Raw genomic sequence first — 17,871 nt, forward strand, 5'->3', positions numbered from 1 at the left:
AGAAGAAACTACATCCGTTTTCTTATATTGTATGACATGTTAATACAGTATATATGTCTTTCCAGCCTGGATTGATAATGCTTATTGAATACATATATCGTTTTATCCTTTCAGCTAAACAAAATAAGGTACATAGTTACTATCACGTGCAACCATCAAAATGACGCCCGTGGACGCGGGGCGGATCATGTGCTCCACCGCTTATCATTTACTTCCCCCGCCGCTTCTTTTGTATCTTTTGTATCTCTTTCTTCACCCTCACCTGTGAAACACAATGAATATCCTACACTCTACACTATCAACCTGGCGGGACCGTCTAGCCCCGGTCTCACGCACTTCCACCTTCCGCAACACCGGCCAAATCACCCCGGAGGAGTTTGTTCTCGCCGGAGATTATCTAGTTTACAAGTTCCCCACATGGTCATGGGCCGACGCATCAAGTCCGGCAAAGCGCGTATCCTACCTTCCAGACGGCAAGCAGTTCTTGGTCACTCGTGGAGTACCCTGTCATCGACGACTGAATGACAACTTTGCTGGAGATGCAGGGCTCGAGGATGAGATTGTGAGGGATTTCCTTTCGGGCGGTGATGGTGGCGAAGACACAGCAGCCGACGATGGAGGGGACGGGTGGTTGCGGACTGGTGGTGGCCGCGACGCTGGCGCAGACCGTGATAAGCAAGAAGCTCGGATCCGCGACGTACGAACTGTCGATGAATCCGGCAATCTGGGCGAGCAGGAGGATGATGATGATATCCCCGATATGGAGGATGAAGACGATGATGAGGAAGCCATCATCCGAGAAACGGATGATCATTCAGGGACACAGTGAGTGCCATTTCCCTGTCCTCAACTTCGCCTTTCTCTCTTTTCTAACTTGATATCGCTCCAGATCTCTCCGCACTTATACCCTTTACATTACCTACTCAAACTTCTACCGCACACCTCGCCTGTACTTGTCCGGCTATTTGTCGCCATCCGAACCGCTTCCGCCACATCTGATGATGGAGGATATTGTCGGCGACTACAAAGATAAGACCGTGACGTTAGAGGACTTCCCATGGTTCGAGGGCAGTGTCAAGATGGCCAGTGTGCACCCATGCCGCCATGCGTCTGTGATGAAGACGCTTTTGGATCGTGCTGATGCCGCACTCAAGCTTCGCCGCGACAAGCTCAAGCAGACACAGTCCCGCGAGGAAGCGAACCGTGTTCTTCGGGCAGGCGGCGGATTGGAGGGCTTGGTGGATGGAACGCACAATCTGTCACTCGGGGACTCCCACCACGCACAGCCTGGCGGGGACGAGTGGGAGATGCTGCAACACGATGAGGAAGAACAGGTCGCCATCCGGGTAGACCAGTACCTGGTTGTGTTCCTCAAGTTCATTGCTAGTGTGACGCCGGGCATTGAGCACGACTTTACAATGGGAGTATAATTTCTTTGGATTGGATCCAGACTCGTCTGATCTGATTCTTACTCTGGGCAGCTATACTCAGCCAAATTAGATTGGATAATGGCTGAGATCTGGCGACCTGCTCCCTTCTCGAATTTTGAAATGTGATATGCATAACATGACATGAGTTTGGCGTTAATCTGTTTCTTGGCGCACGGATAATTTTCCTTTCCCCCTTCGTGGGTTGCTTTTGCTTTGTATTATCTTCGCTAGCTTTCGGGAGTTTCCCATGGCAAATCTACTACAATATCTGAAGATTCAAGAGTAGACATATTGCATTGCACCTAAATGATGAGAAATTAAACCGAGTTTCTTTTCTCTGCAAGGATGTTTTAGCAACGGTAGTACTAACTAACTGGAGGTCTCTCATATTTAACATACACGGTGACTAAAAAGTCCGGTTGCCACGCAACCCAAGGACCAAGCTTGGAAGCTGCTCCAAAGGTATATCCAACATGTTCCCTCCTCACAATCCCATTCACACCTCAACAATTTTTAAAGGTACATAAAGCCCTCATCACCGTCACGCGCAAAACGGATTCGGTTGTTCTATTTCTTTTGAAAGTAGCTTCAAACTATGGAAGACCCTGTCAGGGAGTCCATCAAGCAGGTTGATAAAAATACATGGCTCGTTGGTGCCCTTATTCTCCATCATTCCAGCGGATATTTTGATACTGCAACGTGATATGATCAGGGTGACGGGTTGAGTTACACCTCTCTGAAGCGCCAAATCCTCAACCCCCATCCCTACCTTTGCCCGCGAATCACCCAACCATTCTGCTTGTGTACGACGCCGGGGACTGCTCAGCTGTCTGGTCCTGAGGGAACAGTGCTTTCTGCAAGGTCAAATTGCGAGTCAAAGATACAACACGAGAAGTTACGACTCTAGAATTTGTGCAGAAACAGCAACCCAGCTTTAAGACACCTAATATTCTACACGCAGCGGAATATAACGATCGTTCCTATCTTTTCCTTAGCAGAGTACCAGGCCGAACTCTTGGATGCTTGGCCCACTCTAGATGACAGTTGGAAACATCTTTACGTGAATTCTGTGGTGAAAATTTGCGAATCTCTTGAGTGCTGGAAAGGCGATACGCTAGGAGGTGTGGATGGGAAAGGTATTGCTGAGCAGTATCTCGTCAAGTACGGGGCCGATTATGACTATCATCCTAAAAATCTCCGACAAGCATGTGAATTGATAGGTATGAACTGCTCTGAATTCGTTTTTTACCATTCCGATCTCGGCCCTGGTAACATTATTGTGGAGGATGCCCCGGAAAATGGGTCTATTGGCATCATCGACTGGGAAGCTGCTGGGTTCTTTCCTAAGGGGTGGATCCGAACGAAGTTTCGAATAAGCAGTGGTTTGGATCTTCCAAGTTCGGTGACAGATGTGCATTGGTGGCGATGGGAAGTTCAGAAGTTACTTGAGGAACATGGATTCGAGGACTACTCGAAGCAATGGCAGTCTTGGTGGTATTGAAAATCCGGAATACATAATGATACCGTTTGAATCACATGTCAGCGTGAAGAGGTCAAGACCGTCCAGTGGATATAGATCCGGCTGGTACAACCCAAGGGGCCCTTAAAAATGTGAGCATGTTCGATATGTGGCGACGAAAGGTTTGGGAATAGTAGTTGCATCTCTATTCCCCCGTGACTGGCACATTTGGCTGTGTTTTGACGAGTTCGACCTCGTGCCCCTTGCTCCTTGACTCCCATGGGGGAAGGTTTCTGTGGGGTTTGATCTGGAGAGATGATCCGATGTGGTAGTATGATTTTTTTATTGCAGTGTTGGAAATGATTTGAAGTTATAAGAAATAGAAAAGATATGAGCTACAGCCGAGGGAGTATCGGCGAGATTCGGCTTCAATATGATTTCTGCAGGTCCATGCGTGGACGTACCATTTGGAGGCCGATTCCGCGATAGACAACAAATCTACCGTTAAAGATCCCTAAGCCCTCAGACTAACTTAATTTTGCTTCCTGTCTTGTTTCTTCTGTTCATCGAGTGTCAGTTTGCCTGTCAACTCGTAAGATAATCAGACCGGCAGATTGACTGCCTAATATATATCTCAAGTGCTATGCCTCAAATGAGTGCTATCCTGTAACATATATACATCCCCTTGATAGTAGCTAGGCACGTATATACTTATGCTGGAATACTTTCAATATACACATCATATGTCTTCAATTAATGATCCAGGTACTATTTCGAATAGTCCGGTATACATATACGAGGCAGAAACCATGGCAAGGATACCTACAGTGTAGAGTCCATCCTGGTCATAAATCAAGTTTTGACAATTATTTCTTCGTGCATAGACGGTTTGGTGAATAACGCTAAGTAGTATAGGTGGATACTACATGCGTTGGACGATATGTGGATGGATATCGGTCTTCGTTTGATGAGACTAGAGACTACAAAATCTACTAGGACTGGAAAGTTCGTGGTATCTCAGAGTAATATATTCGAACTGAGAGTAATAATATCAAGAGCCACAAATAACAATAAACCACATAAGTACGCCGAATAGTGCAAAGCACGCGCGGACGAGCAAGTGAACAAGGATCCGCAACAGTAGCCAACCGGAAGCCAAAAGGTAAGTAATAAAGATCGGCCCTCATAAATGAGCACAGAAGGTACAAGTAATCTGGGGGTGAGTACACCAGCCGACGAGGACAACAGTATGAAAAAAGTAGACAAGGAAGAGTAGGTGTGAAAACAAGAGATACACAGTTCCAATCAATCATTAGATAGACCACCCAGCTCGCTGACAGGTCGATGGTCTATCCGGTTCGTTTTCGCCATTTTTCGTCGTATTCGGTAAATGTAGAAGGTGAATCAGGGACTTTACTGGAAGAAAGCCAGGATGACGGGAAGAGCCAATGCGAGGACGGATCCAGGAACCAGAGATGAGCCGGCGTTGAACACGGGGGAAGGCACAGCGGAAGGCGAGGCCGATGCGGTGGGTGCGGCGTGGTGGATCAGAGGGGTGGAGTGCATGCTGGGGACGGCGGGTGCCCATGCGGCCGGGGCGGTGGTGAGAGGGGCAGAGATGGGGGTGGTGAAGGTGGGAGGGAGGATGGCAGTGATGGCAGTCCAAGTAGGCGCAACAGGCTCAGTGGTAGGAGCAACAAACTCGGTAGGAGGGTTGACGGTGGTAGTGGGCACAACAACAACAGCGGGAGGGTTGACAGTGGTGACGGGCACGACAACAGGGGCAGGAGGCTCAGGGCAAGGGTAGCCATCTTCGTGGTGGTGCACGCCGTTGCCGAGGCTGGCACTAGGGCCACCGGGGATACCAGCGGACATACCGGCGCCGGCACTCCAGTCATCGCCTGAGTCAGGGCCGCAGGGGCCACGGTGGACGTCGTGGAATCCGGCGCCGAGATTCGCATAAGGACCACCTGGGATGCTGGCGCTCATGCCACTGCCGGCGGAGGTCTCGCTGTTGCCTAGGCCGTCGCTGGTTGTCTCGGGACCGTGGTTGCTGATCTCGGGGAATGGGAGACCGGGCAGCTGGGGAGCGGAGAGGACGTTGGCGGGGCCGAGAGCAAGAACGAGGCACATGAGGCCGGAGAAGTTGATAGTAGTGGAGACCATTGTTGCGGTATTTGTTTTGTGTTCTTTGTTTAGAATAGAGGTAGATAGAGGAAGTTGTTGATTAGATGAATCCGAAGATTGAGAATACTGAGATGATTGAACTGAAAGAGTGTTGGAACAAAGACAGATGAGCGAATGACTGGAGACTGGTGGATGAAAAATAGAAGAGTAGGCGTGAACAATGATCCTTATGTACCTTTCGGCATCCCTATAAAGTATACACTTAAAGAGTATATTGGAGAGCCAAGGGCTCTATCCAGGACCAGATAGGACCAGATAGGGAGATTTCTGCAAGGCACGAACTAGTCCTTGGTTGCACTCATCTAAAAAAAAAGCCACAAGGGCAGTGATCTGCAAGGCACAAAGTCAACGGCAGGTACCGAGGAAATAAACTACCAGAGACATCAGGTCTTAGGGGTCTAGAACCAGGTAATTGGTGGAAATTAGGGCATACAAGCAATATGGTTCAATAGTAAGGAGCAGCTCCATCGAGAGACCAGACCTGCCCTAAGCCAGCGTAAAGGTTATGCACGAGCCTGATCCTGAGCTCGAGCCTCCGTGCTGTCGTAGCCCGGCTAGGACAGGATTGGCTGGGCCTTTACTGTATGGGATGCAGATACAGTGCCTTGGAGAATAGGAACACACGTGTGGCCGAATGGGGAAGAAAAGTTGTATGAATGCAAGGGGTAGTAGCCAATAAGACACAGAGACACTAGTATCCCTCTCTGAAAGAGACTTTCGAAGGTACCAATCAGGATATTGGATTAAGATTGAGTGCATACACATCACACGCAAGGAACTCCAACACAGGTGAGTCCAAATGCAACTTGCTAGGGCTGTTGTCTGTCAGGTCAAGCAGCCTAGAAACAACTTTGGAAAGACTGCCCCGAAATAAATCTGAAACAGTTGAAACAAATGAGGTTGTATTGCACATATCAGCATAGATCATGATCTCGTAAGGTATTTCGCCAGAGGTGAGAAAGAAGGGGAAAAAAAGGCTACAGCATCAAGAGCATATACTGCTCCATAAAGAGAAGGGAAAACATGAAAAGATCAACAATAGCCATAGTAGGCTCTATCACACACAGATCACAAAGATCCAAGATAGATGGTGGGAAATATATGTTTCTTTAACCTTGACCCGGGTTCGATATTCCAAACGCAGTACCGAAATTAGTTGATTTCTTGAACTTCATTTCAGGTTCCTTCTCGTCTTGGCGAGGGAACTCAGACTCGGAATCACTCTCATTGGGATCAGCCGATTCAACCGAGCTACCCAGAATATTCTTCGCTTGAACAAGCAGTTTCTGGTCCAGTTCGTTCAAAAAATTAGAGTCGTGCTCCTCATCATTAATCAGACCGAGGGGCCCCGTGAGAGCGGGATCGTCTGGCACATCCGGAAAGTAGGAGATCTTGTTTTCGGAAGGTTGATGAACGTTCGTTGTCACGGGCGAAAGAGGGCCCTCCTCGCTCTGGGAGGGAATCTCGATGGGAGACCCCTCCTGGGTGGACCGTCGACTATCATCGCCTTCGATGATCGCCATCGGGGTGTGACCTGCATGGCGAAGCAAGTTCTCATTGGGCGGGCCGAGCTCTGACAGCTTCAGTTTGAGACTGTTTCGATGTTCCATGTGAGGCCTTGCAGCAGTTGAAGGGGCAGTTCCAGGGGATGTTAGGGGCGATGGGGAGGGCGGGGTGATCACTCGAGCCACCACGGCAGGTGGCAACGCCGTGGACTTGAGCGTGATACCATCCAGGGTACGGTCAAGCTTTTCGATCGGCACCGGCAGACTTACAGGCCCTCCAGAAGCGTCTGCTAGTAGCGATTGGGGTGAAAGGGCCCGATCAAGGGATGGGGGGTTCAGCCCACTTTCGGAGATTGGCGATAGATAGCTTTGGTCTGGAGATTCATGATCGAAGAACACCCTTGTTGGTCGATTGCCAGGACTTGTCCCCTCCCACACTTGAGCTGCGAAGCCATTTGTGTTATATTGCGATGCTCCGCCTGCAAGTACAAGCTTGGCCGCTTCCGATCCCAATTGATTTGTTTTATTCCCTTGGCTTTTCACAAACACCTCCAGCTCGGCGATCTTCGATCGCAACAGCGCCCGCTCTTTCTCCCACAACCGTCGCTCCTGCGCAAACAATGCCCTCTCCGTCTCGAAGTTCACCCGTTGGCTCTGGAGGAGGGCTCGCGATTGGTCGATATAGGAAGTATCCATAGTGAACGAGTTCACCAACGCGGAGTCTTGGAATGCAGTTCGGCCGTAGCCTGAAATGACAGGAGGAAATGTGGCTGAAAAAGATTTTGTGCGACGGCTGGGTGTCTCGGTCGGAGAGAAGCGTACTTCTTTGTAGAGACTTCCGTGGCCGTCTAGTAATTTGGTAGGCTTCATGTCCGAGATTTGTTTTTTCTCACGATAATCGCAAATCGGCAGATAAGGATATATTAGGGGATACCCGTGATAGTAATACGATAGTCACGATAGTGCCCAACCTGCAAAGATTTGGCTTTCCACGTCAAGAACCAGTGGAGTTTCCTAGAAGCGGTCAATGAGCTCAGAGCACTTCCATCTAATGCCGGGGTTATGCGAGCTTCCCAATATGGCGCATGTCAAGCCTCGCCGATGAATGGGTGCAGGTTAGGCAGATTTTAGGAATTGGGTAGCTTTCAGGTACGAAGATAGAAAAGGAAAGAAGTTAGATATTAGATTTGATTATATCCCCACAAAGTCCGGGGAAAAGAGGTTACATAGGAAAAGAAGGGAAATCCAAAAAGAAATTCTGATGTGTCTGATCACAACTTATGACGTCAAAAGGGCTCTAATAGGAAATCTCATTAATAAGACCTATGATATGGTATTATTTTGATGTAATATATTAGTCTATATGGGTGAAAAAAAGGGAATACTATCTAATACATCCCAATAGGAACATTTGAACAAACCGAGCAAGCAGCACAATATACAAATCTCTAGAAATCACCCTGTAGTTAGTGGGATAAATAAGAATAGAAAGAGTCAAAACGCAGCCCGAATGCCCTAATCCCGCCATTTGCGCCAAAGATGTGCACCTGCAGTTGACTGGGATAATCGGCGCTCAGACGTCATGACGCAGCAAAGTCAAACCAGAGCCGAGGTCCGCGCTGAAAGATGCATATAAAAATGAAAAGGATAAAGAAAACGACAAGGGAAAACCCTCAGCAAACAGATGACGCGGGCCGCAGCCGGCTTGGCGCGACCAATTTCTTCTGGAAATCCAAAGACCAAGCCGAACATCCCTTAATAGATCGATCATCCGATTGTCTCAGTGGCACACAACTTCGCCACACAAACTGCCGAGCCTCATCAAGCAAATAGTGATCACCATTCGGCAGCGGATAGAAGCTCACATCCTTGCACAAGGCGCCGAACCGCGTAGCGAGATCGAACACCCCCCGGGCCGTGAGATCCCGACCACCCACGTTTGCAGATGGATAATAGTAGCGTGGATCGAGATAAAGCAGCACACTACTCCATAGGGGAAGTTTCTCGGACAGAAGCCGTGCCGCCGCCTCGTATTGTTTTAGCGTGCGTTTCGGCACGCCGGTCTGCGTATGCACGAAGAAGAAGACCTCAAAGCCGACGCTGCGGATGCGGGCGCGGGCGGTTGCGCTGAGCGTGTTGAGGAAGTCGGATAGCCGGTCGAGATTGAAGGAGTTGCGGAGGAAGAGGGTGTGCGAGGAGTAGAGGTAGTCTTCGGCTTCGTCGTGGAGTTGGCGGTTCACCGCTAGTAACTTGCGTGCGGTGCCATCTTCGCCCACCCAGTGAGGACTCATTGATAATGCTCGGTATTGGCCACGGGCTGTGAATGTTTTGCCATGATCACCTAGTACGATCATCGGTTTGCTGACTAGGTACTCGTTCGGTACAACTAGTGCATATTCGTAGATCTTGAGACGGAGTTCGGCTGGGAGTTGGAGGAGCCGTGAGGATGATATCGACGGAGTGAGGTTTGGCTTCATATTCGCATTATAAGAGAGAGCAATGATGGGAAATTTCGATCTCCAAAATGGTTTTATTAATTAGAATTATGTTTGAAAGGCAGTGGTACCACCCGGGTGTATATGCTACATATAAATGTGTCGCCACCGTCAGAATTTTCCAATTGGAAACAGAAAATGTCAATGCTGAACATAAAGGTAAACGACCTTGCATAACATGAATGTAAAGCATCACACGATGTCGACCCACTAGAACTGTAGAGTATTTGCTTAGCATCCCCTGCTACATATATCTCAGCGCATATACTTCACCGCATGTTACCAAAGTTCGGCAAATATTCAAAGTCATGAAGTCATTGCATTAAAGTTAACCTCTAACCCGTTCCTAGATCCTTCCATGGATGTATGGGCTTGAAGATCTTATGCAATCTTGGTTAATTGTATGATTATATGGATGACCCACGTATTAGTGGATCATGTACATGGAAGCTATTCAATCCAATACACAGATACGTCATCGCATATACATATCTAGCGAAGCTTCTCTAGGTTTTCCCTTTCCGTTCCATAGACATTTGCTGATAGGAGGAATAGAGTAGAACCTGCTAGGAAAAGAAGCGTGTGAGCCCCTAGCTCTTTTGGGCAGGTAAATGTGCCCAGCCTATCAGTCCAAGAACTATATCGGAACCGATTAAATTATCCAATCCAAGTAAAAGATGCAATATATTCGCCATGGAAAACTGTCCGAAAATAGTGGGAACAATCATGTTCCTCATCTGATCAACGCTGTCTATAAACACCCAGCGACCAAGCTGCCCGCAGAACAGCCAGACCCCAAGCCATGCCAATACTATCTCGTAAGACATTCAATTTGCTACCCTTGACTTCTCTCCACCCCACAGGCACTTCGGCCACAGGGATCTGAGCGAACTCAGCCAGCATGAGCATCTCAACATCGAAGATCCAGCCCTCGGAATGCATGTACGGCACAATAAAAGGCAGCGCACTGCGGGAGAACAGCTTGAACCCGCACTGTGTATCCTTGACGGTAGCCGTTTTAGGAGGTGTCATGAGCCGTAGAATCAAATGGAACGAGTGCATCAAGAAGTTTCGCAGCTTGGATCGCTATCGAGCAGAGTTAGTAATCGACCTCGCAAGCATGCCAGCACCCAGATATCAAATATCATACCTTCACGACAGCCTCACTCCCAACCATATGCGCCCGCGATCCAACAGCAACCGCCCGCCCCTTCGCATCCTCTACATCCCGACAAGCCCCAACAAGCTTGCCCAGATCATCGAACCTGCTCGCCCCGTCCGCATCCGCGAAGACAACATACTGCCCACGGACATGGCGCATACCGTGTGTAACCGCGCCGCCCTTGCCGCGGTTATGAGTCAAATTCACGACGCGGATCGTGCCCGGCGGGATATGAACGCCCTCCGCAGCCTTGGGTGTCCACGGACCCGCGTGTCCCTTGGGGTGTAGAGAGAGCTGGTGGTCGCGCGCGAACCGGAATGCCACTTCCTCCGTGCGGTCTGTCGACCCGTCGGAGACGAGGATGATCTCCCAGCCGCGGTCCGAGGCCGAGCCCGCGGCGTCGCTGGTGATATCCCCGTTCGGCTTGCGTTTGCGCATTGAGCGCGTCTCCATTGTGCCTGGACTGCTAGCACGGGCGATGATACTGGCGGTATGCCCGTACATGTGCTCCAGGTAGTTGACGGCTTCTTCTAGCATGCCGGTTAACCGGTCTTCCTCGTTGTAGGCTGGTACCACCACGGACATGAATAGCTCGGCTGGTGCGATTGTGTGGGTTGGGGTGGAGTTGTGAGTGCTCTTTTTGGTGTCTAGGCTTTCGAGCCAGCAGGGTAGGGGTTCGGGGTCTGTCACGGATCCATCTTTGGCGAGTGTTCTATACTTCTTTTCTTCAGGTAGAGCTTCTCGTGGGACTGGCGCAACGAAAAATATGAATAATGAGAACTAAATGATTGCAAGAAGAATTGGCAGGTTAGTAAATTGCAATTGGGGCTACACGGTCTGGAGTGCCACCGCGCGATCTGGCTGGTATAAGCGGAGCGAGGGAAATGTGGACTCACTAGAACAAATAGTCCCAGCAAAGTGGCTAGGGCAGCAATGAGTAAGATCTGGACTGGGGTTTCTGCCGCAGTATTGACGCATTGGCGACAGACCTCGCCCCAAGCTGCCGCCATTGTGGAGAGTGACGAGCTGGACGTCAGATGCGGAGACGGAAGAGATGCGGAATGGGAAAGACGTGAGTGATGCCCGAAGGGAGAAGGCAAGCACTTAGGTCTGAGAAAGAAATTGATTATTCATGGAGGTAAGGTAGAATGATCCTCCCCATTTGAAGAGGCAGAAGGGAGGGGGAGGAATGTATAATCGCCAGCTTGGCCTTTTATCGGCAACGCGCAAGCCGATAATGGATCCGATCCACATCCGGGAGTCACGGTTCATAGCTATATTCTACTATATTCTGGTACATTTTATATATTCTACTATACTATATTATATGTTATAAACACTTTTTTTTTATAACATGTTATAGTTCGCGTATATTGTAGTACATTTACCTATGTATACGTGTTTACCCCGAATCGCATAGGTCGGCCTCTTGGAACATTGAATGGACGTTGCCGCATACAAGAGCTGGTTCTTCCCTATCAGATGGCGCTGCTCACTGTGAATATGCGCTTTCAGAATGTTCATCGGTGGGGAAAGCTAGAGGACTGTCTCTAGCAACAGGTAGCAAAGGAAACCGACTCAGAGAGAACAGGATCATGGCCTACAGACTATTTGCTGGCCATGCTGCTATCCACAAGCTATAAAGACGGTGACAACAAAGTATGTGAGTAATGGACAAGTGCGATCCCGCGGGTATGTATACATACATAGGTATCCATATACTATATGCAAACACTTCCTAAATAGGAAGGAACTGACACTAAAAGCTTCCATGTTTTTATTCAAATACTTTCCTTCTCTTATCATCTAATTTGTCCTTCATCCTAGCACTTTGCTTCCCTAACCTTGTGTCCTCTGTTATACTTGCAACAATCCTTCCTCCAAATAGCAATTCCAAAACAACACATCGATAAGTCAAGGATGACTTATTTCTAATAACCCCGAGTGCCCCCTCTGGATAGAAGGGGTACGCGATAACCCGAACCAAGAGATTAATTGAAGCAGGAGTCTTGGTTTTCAAAAGGACAATTCCAACCATGGTGGAATGGCATAGTCCAATATCTAACAACTGATCAGAAAGGCTTGCGAACCTTCCAAATCATCATGGAACCGGGTGGATAAAATCAAGAGCATCCCGGGACAGGCTAGGTTTCCAATCAGTATGGGACCAAACGGACAGAAGCGAGAGCATCCCGGGACAGGCTAAGTTCCCATGGATCCTTGGCAATGGATGCGATAATCCTTGGAGATCCCAAACGGTCCAGTCCTTGGAGAGTGGTCCAGGCGGAGGCAGGCCTTCCAGGGTGGGTCCAGAGAGTGATCTGATATCTGATATCTGTCGTGTAGTCATGGCGACTCATTGATTTCCAGTCTGGTAATAACGCAAGAAAGGGATCCACTCTCTGGCTTCGTGTACGGAAAGGGCCCAAAGGAATGATTCGCGCTCAACAAGGCTTGAGCACTGATTCGAACAAGAAAAAAAAAAAAAAAAACAGAAACCCCCAGGTTTCTACCAGCCCCGAAATGATCCCCGTCAAGGCGCGCAGCCTACGCCGCAACGGAGCCACCAACAAAGCCAGTAGTCACCCAACCGCGTTTTCAAGCTTCCTGCATCTCCTGTTCGAAGGATGATGTCTCAGTTCCTAGTGAATAAGGATTACCATAGAGATAAGCGGGGGATTCTGCGATTGGCGCAAATTCTTCTGCTAATCGGGTGGGCGTGAACCGTCGTGTCTGGTCGTAGGTCATCCAGCGGTTGTACTAATACGAGATATATAGTCAGTATTAAATGTGCGCATAGGAACATAACACAGGGGCAAACAGACAGTCGCGATCCGTACTCCAAGCCAAAGACATCGATGTCTTCTGGGTATCACTGTCGAATGTTCTTCTGTTGATGGTCTATTGTCTTCTGTAGGAGCCCCCTCAAAGAACCGTTCTGGGTAATAAAGCCGGCTCCATGCCTGTCCCCTGATCAAAAAGTCCTCCGGTAGCTGCTGTGTAGTAGAGTCGTCAAGAAGCGGGAATGATTCGTCTTCAATCTTCGAAATGATTGTGTCGGGACGGAACAAGGTGTTGAGATAACTTGCAAGTAGCGACCACGGAACCAATGGCTCTAGTCGTTGTATAGCCGCTGGGTTGAGTGTGAGACACCACACAAATGCCATAGAGATGTGCACACTCGGATACATGTTTGGGTCACCGATTTGGCCGAGCATGACGATTAATGTGTGAAAAGCGAGGGAGCTCGCCCGGAATGCAAGTTGGGACGAGAGGTCGCTATATGTGGGATAGGTAGGATTTGCAGCAGTTGCATTAGATGCCCACTTCATTGCCGCTAGGCGATCTTCTGCTGTGGGATTGCGTAATTTCACTGTGAAATCTGTTTCCATCACTCCATTTTTGCCCCCATATTGAAATATCGCAGCGATATTGCAAGACGTAAGTTGGACACCTTGCTGTCCGTGTCGGCTTACCCGGCTAATTTCCTTACGTAGAGTAGCAAGAAACATGTTCGCCTGAGAGACAAACTTATCGACCGGAGCCTGCATAAAAAGCGCACCGTGGGCAGCCACGAACGAATTTATCAAGTTGTGCTTCTGGTCCTGATTCATGATAGGAGTGACTAGCTGTGTCATGCTCTCGAGAGCATTTGGGAATGCGCGTACACTGATCAATGCTTTCGTGTAGTGAAAAAACTGCTGAAGCACATCTGGGCGTGCTAAAACAGCAAGATGATGCTGGATGCGGCCGTTCTCTGGGCTTTGGTCTGCGTCCTGATTATACCAATACCTCGACACCCCTGCCCAGAGTTCGCGATCCTTCTTGTCAAGTTCTTCTACGGCCATGCGATACCGCGCTAAGTCACCCAGGCACTCGATCCAAGTCTCTCTGAAACCGGGCACGCTTTCCAGCAGCAATGTTATCATCGAGTACGAGAGGTAGATAAAGTCGAGCATATACTCCATCGAGCCGGGGAGTTTCTGACGCAACAGCTCCAAGAATGAGTGCACTCCATAACGCCACATGCGCGCCGGCATTGCGTACTTATCAGCCAGTTCTTTGAGAACAGGACCAGCTGATGGGTGTTGGGAAGCGAGAAAAAAGTCGTGGTGTTCGTAAAGTAGTGTTCGGTGTAATGAGACGAGTGTTTGCCACTTAGCCTGTGATAATTCGGCCTTTGATTGCACTTGTTGCCTGTCGATCTCGATGCACTTCTTTTCCACCATGACAAGGCCTGTATAGATTCCCCGCACTTCATTGATCAGTTGCTCTTCGGTGATGGTGTGGGTATCCGGTTGCCTAAACATTTCATGAGGCCTTGCTTCCTGAGCGACTTCCGTTGCCTCCATTATTTCCACATTTTGCTTTAATAGTTGAACATTTTCTGTATGCCATAATTTTTGCCCTTGCGCTTGTATGGTGTGAGGAACTTTCTGAATTCCACCGGCATTTTGACCGTGCACAGCAATGGGCGTTGAATGTGATCTTTGCAATTCTGGACGTGTCGTAAAACCTTGAGCTAACTGCGATTTTTCTTCCTGCTGAGGCGCATTGTTCTCAGCCTTCTGATCTGCGAGGCATCCATTTAGTTGAGGCACGTCGGGTTTTAGCTGAGAAGCCGACGCCGACAACCGCCGAGGCTCTCTGGAGACCCAGAAGCTGTTCGGGCGACGAGATTTGTCAACATGCCCTACACTGGTGCGAGTGGGACTTCTGAGAGCTCGTGCGTCGCAGCTACTGAGCGTTTCCATAGTGCAATCGTCTCCTAGGACGCCGGTCGAATTGGGCCGAACACCTATTGGTGGCCTGGCCGAGCAGCCGTGGGTACCCATCGATCCAGAGTTTTCTTCTGGCAATGATCTTTTAATAGATCGCCTTTATAAACAGTTAAAAAGATATTTAAGTAATAAAAGGAATCGACTTGCCTAGGTGACACGTCGCTACGGACTATGTCTGGGAGTCGAGTCTTGGCAGCCAACCTGTAAAAACGCCGAGGCCTTGCCTCCTTACACAGCTCGCCCATTTCAACCTAGGGAACATTAGTTTATCATCTGAGTCATTAGGGTGCCCAACGTACCCGGAATAAAGAGATGAGAGTTTAGAATCCACATCTGGGTATAAAAAGAGGGGAAAATGATTATATTTATGCAAATGCATACGGAAACTAGAATTCCCAGATGGCTGCAAGGCAGCCTACCCAGCTGAGTGGTTGAGACTAGCCCTGTATGTGTGCCGATCAAGGGCCTATCATTGTGCGCAGGGTATTTTCGTCATTCAAGGTTTACTGGTTGCCTTTCATTATATTGTTTTTTCTCCGATATGGAACGTTCGAACACCTTGGCCTCTCATGCCAAGTCCAAATTTTTTTCCTCAACGGTACCCTGAGCTATATCACTCGCTTCACTTTTTTCTATGGCCATATCATCCAGGTAAAAAAATTGAAATAGGTTTTATTTAAAACGGCTGATCTCTCAATTATTTGCCTCACTGGTACAGTTCAACTCTATACTCCGTCATTGCCTAACAACTGTCCTTATTGTTTCCCAACAGATATGACATGCGCCGCCTGATGATTAGGAAAATTCTTTGGAGTCCCGACGCCTATCCTTGCAGCCCTTGGGCATTGTTTGTCCCGTCACCGCTCTTTTGTCACTATTACCGAGCTTAAGCACACCGGTTGTTTTGACCAAGCTCTAACAAGGACCATGGCGTTTCTAGCCAAAGAGCTTTTGTGTTGCTCTTCGTCCACCTGGGTATTAGGGTGACCCGGGTTAACTAGAGCGATTTCGGGTTGCCATTGAGCATTGACTACGAAGTGAACAATCCGGCACTTCCTCTTTGGCTCACCCAGGTGAGGCAATTTCTGATCAATGGCTGGTCTTCTAGGGTTTGATTCACATTCTAGGGGACGCTATATTCTGCGCACTCAGGTATTAAATCGCCAGTGGATGGGGTTCCTTGAACTTCCGGTTGAGGTGCAATCATGCAACAAAACTTGCAAATGGGTCGATGTATGGCTGCCCACGGGATATCTACGAGTGCTGGACCCCATGGTCTTGGTCAAAATGCTCAGGTGATGACTCGACTTGAATGATATTTGACTTATGGTCAGGGACTATACTGCTCCCTAATATTTCCCATCTATATCCATCTATACCGAGTACCTGAGCTAAGATACAGTAATACATAATTCTAAACATGAAGTAGCTTTACCACTCATATCCAAAGTAAGTGGGGCTAGCACAAATGCAAAACAGGCCAGGATATAGGCTCCCATTGAAATACTCATCAGCCGCCCCTCGTCGTAAACAACATCCCCAAACCTTTACTCAAAACCAAAACTAAGGGTGGCTTGGCATGACGACGTTAGTCACCCTCAGCTTGTCAATAACAGAAATCTCAAGCCTAAGCCTATTTAGCGCCCGTAATAATCTGAGCGCGTTTTAAGGGGCCTAGTCTAAAAACAGCACTCCTAGGATCTAGCTAGATATCCAATAAGATATGTATATGCTCTGATCTAACAAAGCAACCTGTTGTTTTGTTTAACCCCTGTGCCACCTGCCACCCGGGTCGCATTTCTCAAGGCAGCGGCCGTAGAAATCGTTTACGCGCTCCACTCACCCGGAACAAAGGGACCTAGTCCCGTTAACCCTCATCCCATTACCTCTCTTTCCAGGCCGGGACTTAAATCATAGCCGCTGCAAGGAGTGATGATGTGATAGTTGCAAGCCACACGGGAGAAGGCAGGAAAGACCCCAGCGCAGTGGGCGCACTCATTCACCCGGGTGAACTTTCTGTTTCTGGTCCCCCCCCCCCCCCAGATTAAAATTGCCTGAGCAAGTGTAGACTATGCAGTCTGCTATGTATCTACTTCGTTTCTGACAATCTAATGCTAGTGCAATAAACTTGCATGCAACATGCGAGGGCTAGCGTTGCCGGAGCGGGGAAGGATGGACTGCAGATTTCACCCGGGTGAAGTTCTATGTGACTTCTAGAGCTCAGGGATCTACTCTGTAGGGATCTTCTCTTGCACTGCATGGAGAAGGAGGGTGTCGGCTACAAAATATGATGCGATTGGTGATGGGCTTTTTGTGCATCTGATTATGGAGTTTCCAAATTCGTGATTTAATCAGATGCTCTCGGTTCTCGGTGTTTGCCTACAGATAATCCAGGAGGTTGCGCTATTTTGGAGAATGGTGGATGTGACCTTTAGAACATGGGGCAAATTCATGTAACCATTGATTGATTGACCTCTAAACTGCCCGGGTAACATTTTGCTTTTCTTAAACATGAGTAGGGCAGATGCCATAGACATGTTTACATAGATGCTTTTATGACCTTATCAGCAGATTAACTAGGCAGCGGGTTATAGTGCTGACCGCAATTCACATGTTCCTGCTCTAGCCGAAATACTTTCTTTCAAGCACTTCCAGGTTTCTAGTTGTTTTTTTTTTTTTTTTTTTTTTTCTCTTTAGAACCCAACGGAGCTCGTGTGACATCGATGTCACCTCTCTGAACCCGAGCTATCTGTGCATAGTCAAAGAATACAGAAATTCACAAAAAAAGTAAAAACACAGTATACAGGCTGTCGCCTAACTATATAGAGATTACTTATAGAGACTAAACCATG

General features: G+C 48.4%; 7 protein-coding genes across 7 annotated transcripts; 2 read left to right on the forward strand and 5 right to left on the reverse strand.

Annotated features, from left to right (window-relative positions):
- Positions 1–274: 274 nt before the first annotated feature.
- On the forward strand, positions 275–1,430 carry N7517_009593 (ATG3/ATG10 family protein; the record flags this gene model as incomplete). The annotated part of the gene is made up of 2 exons (XM_056727316.1): positions 275–825; positions 890–1,430. 2 exons carry the CDS (start codon positions 275–277, stop codon positions 1,428–1,430), a joined length of 1,092 nt encoding a protein of 363 aa, XP_056575888.1.
- Positions 1,431–2,652: 1,222 nt separating this feature from the next.
- On the forward strand, positions 2,653–2,931 carry N7517_009594 (uncharacterized protein; the record flags this gene model as incomplete). The annotated part of the gene is made up of 1 exon (XM_056727317.1): positions 2,653–2,931. The coding sequence occupies one exon, from the start codon at positions 2,653–2,655 to the stop codon at positions 2,929–2,931; it is 279 nt and encodes a 92-aa protein (XP_056575889.1).
- A 1,371-nt stretch (positions 2,932–4,302) lies between these two features.
- Positions 4,303–5,055, reverse strand: N7517_009595 (putative cell wall protein; the record flags this gene model as incomplete). Its single annotated transcript, XM_056727318.1, has 1 exon — positions 4,303–5,055. One exon carries the CDS (start codon positions 5,053–5,055, stop codon positions 4,303–4,305), a length of 753 nt encoding a protein of 250 aa, XP_056575890.1.
- Positions 5,056–6,185: 1,130 nt separating this feature from the next.
- N7517_009596 (uncharacterized protein) lies at positions 6,186–7,451 on the reverse strand (the record flags this gene model as incomplete). Its single annotated transcript, XM_056727319.1, has 1 exon — positions 6,186–7,451. One exon carries the CDS (start codon positions 7,449–7,451, stop codon positions 6,186–6,188), a length of 1,266 nt encoding a protein of 421 aa, XP_056575891.1.
- An 803-nt stretch (positions 7,452–8,254) lies between these two features.
- Positions 8,255–9,058, reverse strand: N7517_009597 (uncharacterized protein; the record flags this gene model as incomplete). The annotated part of the gene is made up of 1 exon (XM_056727320.1): positions 8,255–9,058. The coding sequence occupies one exon, from the start codon at positions 9,056–9,058 to the stop codon at positions 8,255–8,257; it is 804 nt and encodes a 267-aa protein (XP_056575892.1).
- Positions 9,059–9,817: 759 nt separating this feature from the next.
- On the reverse strand, positions 9,818–11,248 carry N7517_009598 (dolichyl-phosphate beta-glucosyltransferase; the record flags this gene model as incomplete). The annotated part of the gene is made up of 3 exons (XM_056727321.1): positions 9,818–10,162; positions 10,227–11,018; positions 11,135–11,248. The coding sequence occupies 3 exons, from the start codon at positions 11,246–11,248 to the stop codon at positions 9,818–9,820; spliced, it is 1,251 nt and encodes a 416-aa protein (XP_056575893.1).
- Positions 11,249–12,836: 1,588 nt separating this feature from the next.
- N7517_009599 (uncharacterized protein) lies at positions 12,837–14,992 on the reverse strand (the record flags this gene model as incomplete). Its single annotated transcript, XM_056727322.1, has 2 exons — positions 12,837–12,998; positions 13,064–14,992. The coding sequence occupies 2 exons, from the start codon at positions 14,990–14,992 to the stop codon at positions 12,837–12,839; spliced, it is 2,091 nt and encodes a 696-aa protein (XP_056575894.1).
- Between the last annotated feature and the right edge of the window lie 2,879 nt (positions 14,993–17,871).

The sequence above is a fragment of the Penicillium concentricum genome, assembly GCF_028827145.1.
Source record: "Penicillium concentricum strain IBT 3081 chromosome Unknown utg000004l_segment0_segment0, whole genome shotgun sequence".
Lineage (NCBI taxonomy): Eukaryota > Fungi > Ascomycota > Eurotiomycetes > Eurotiales > Aspergillaceae > Penicillium > Penicillium concentricum.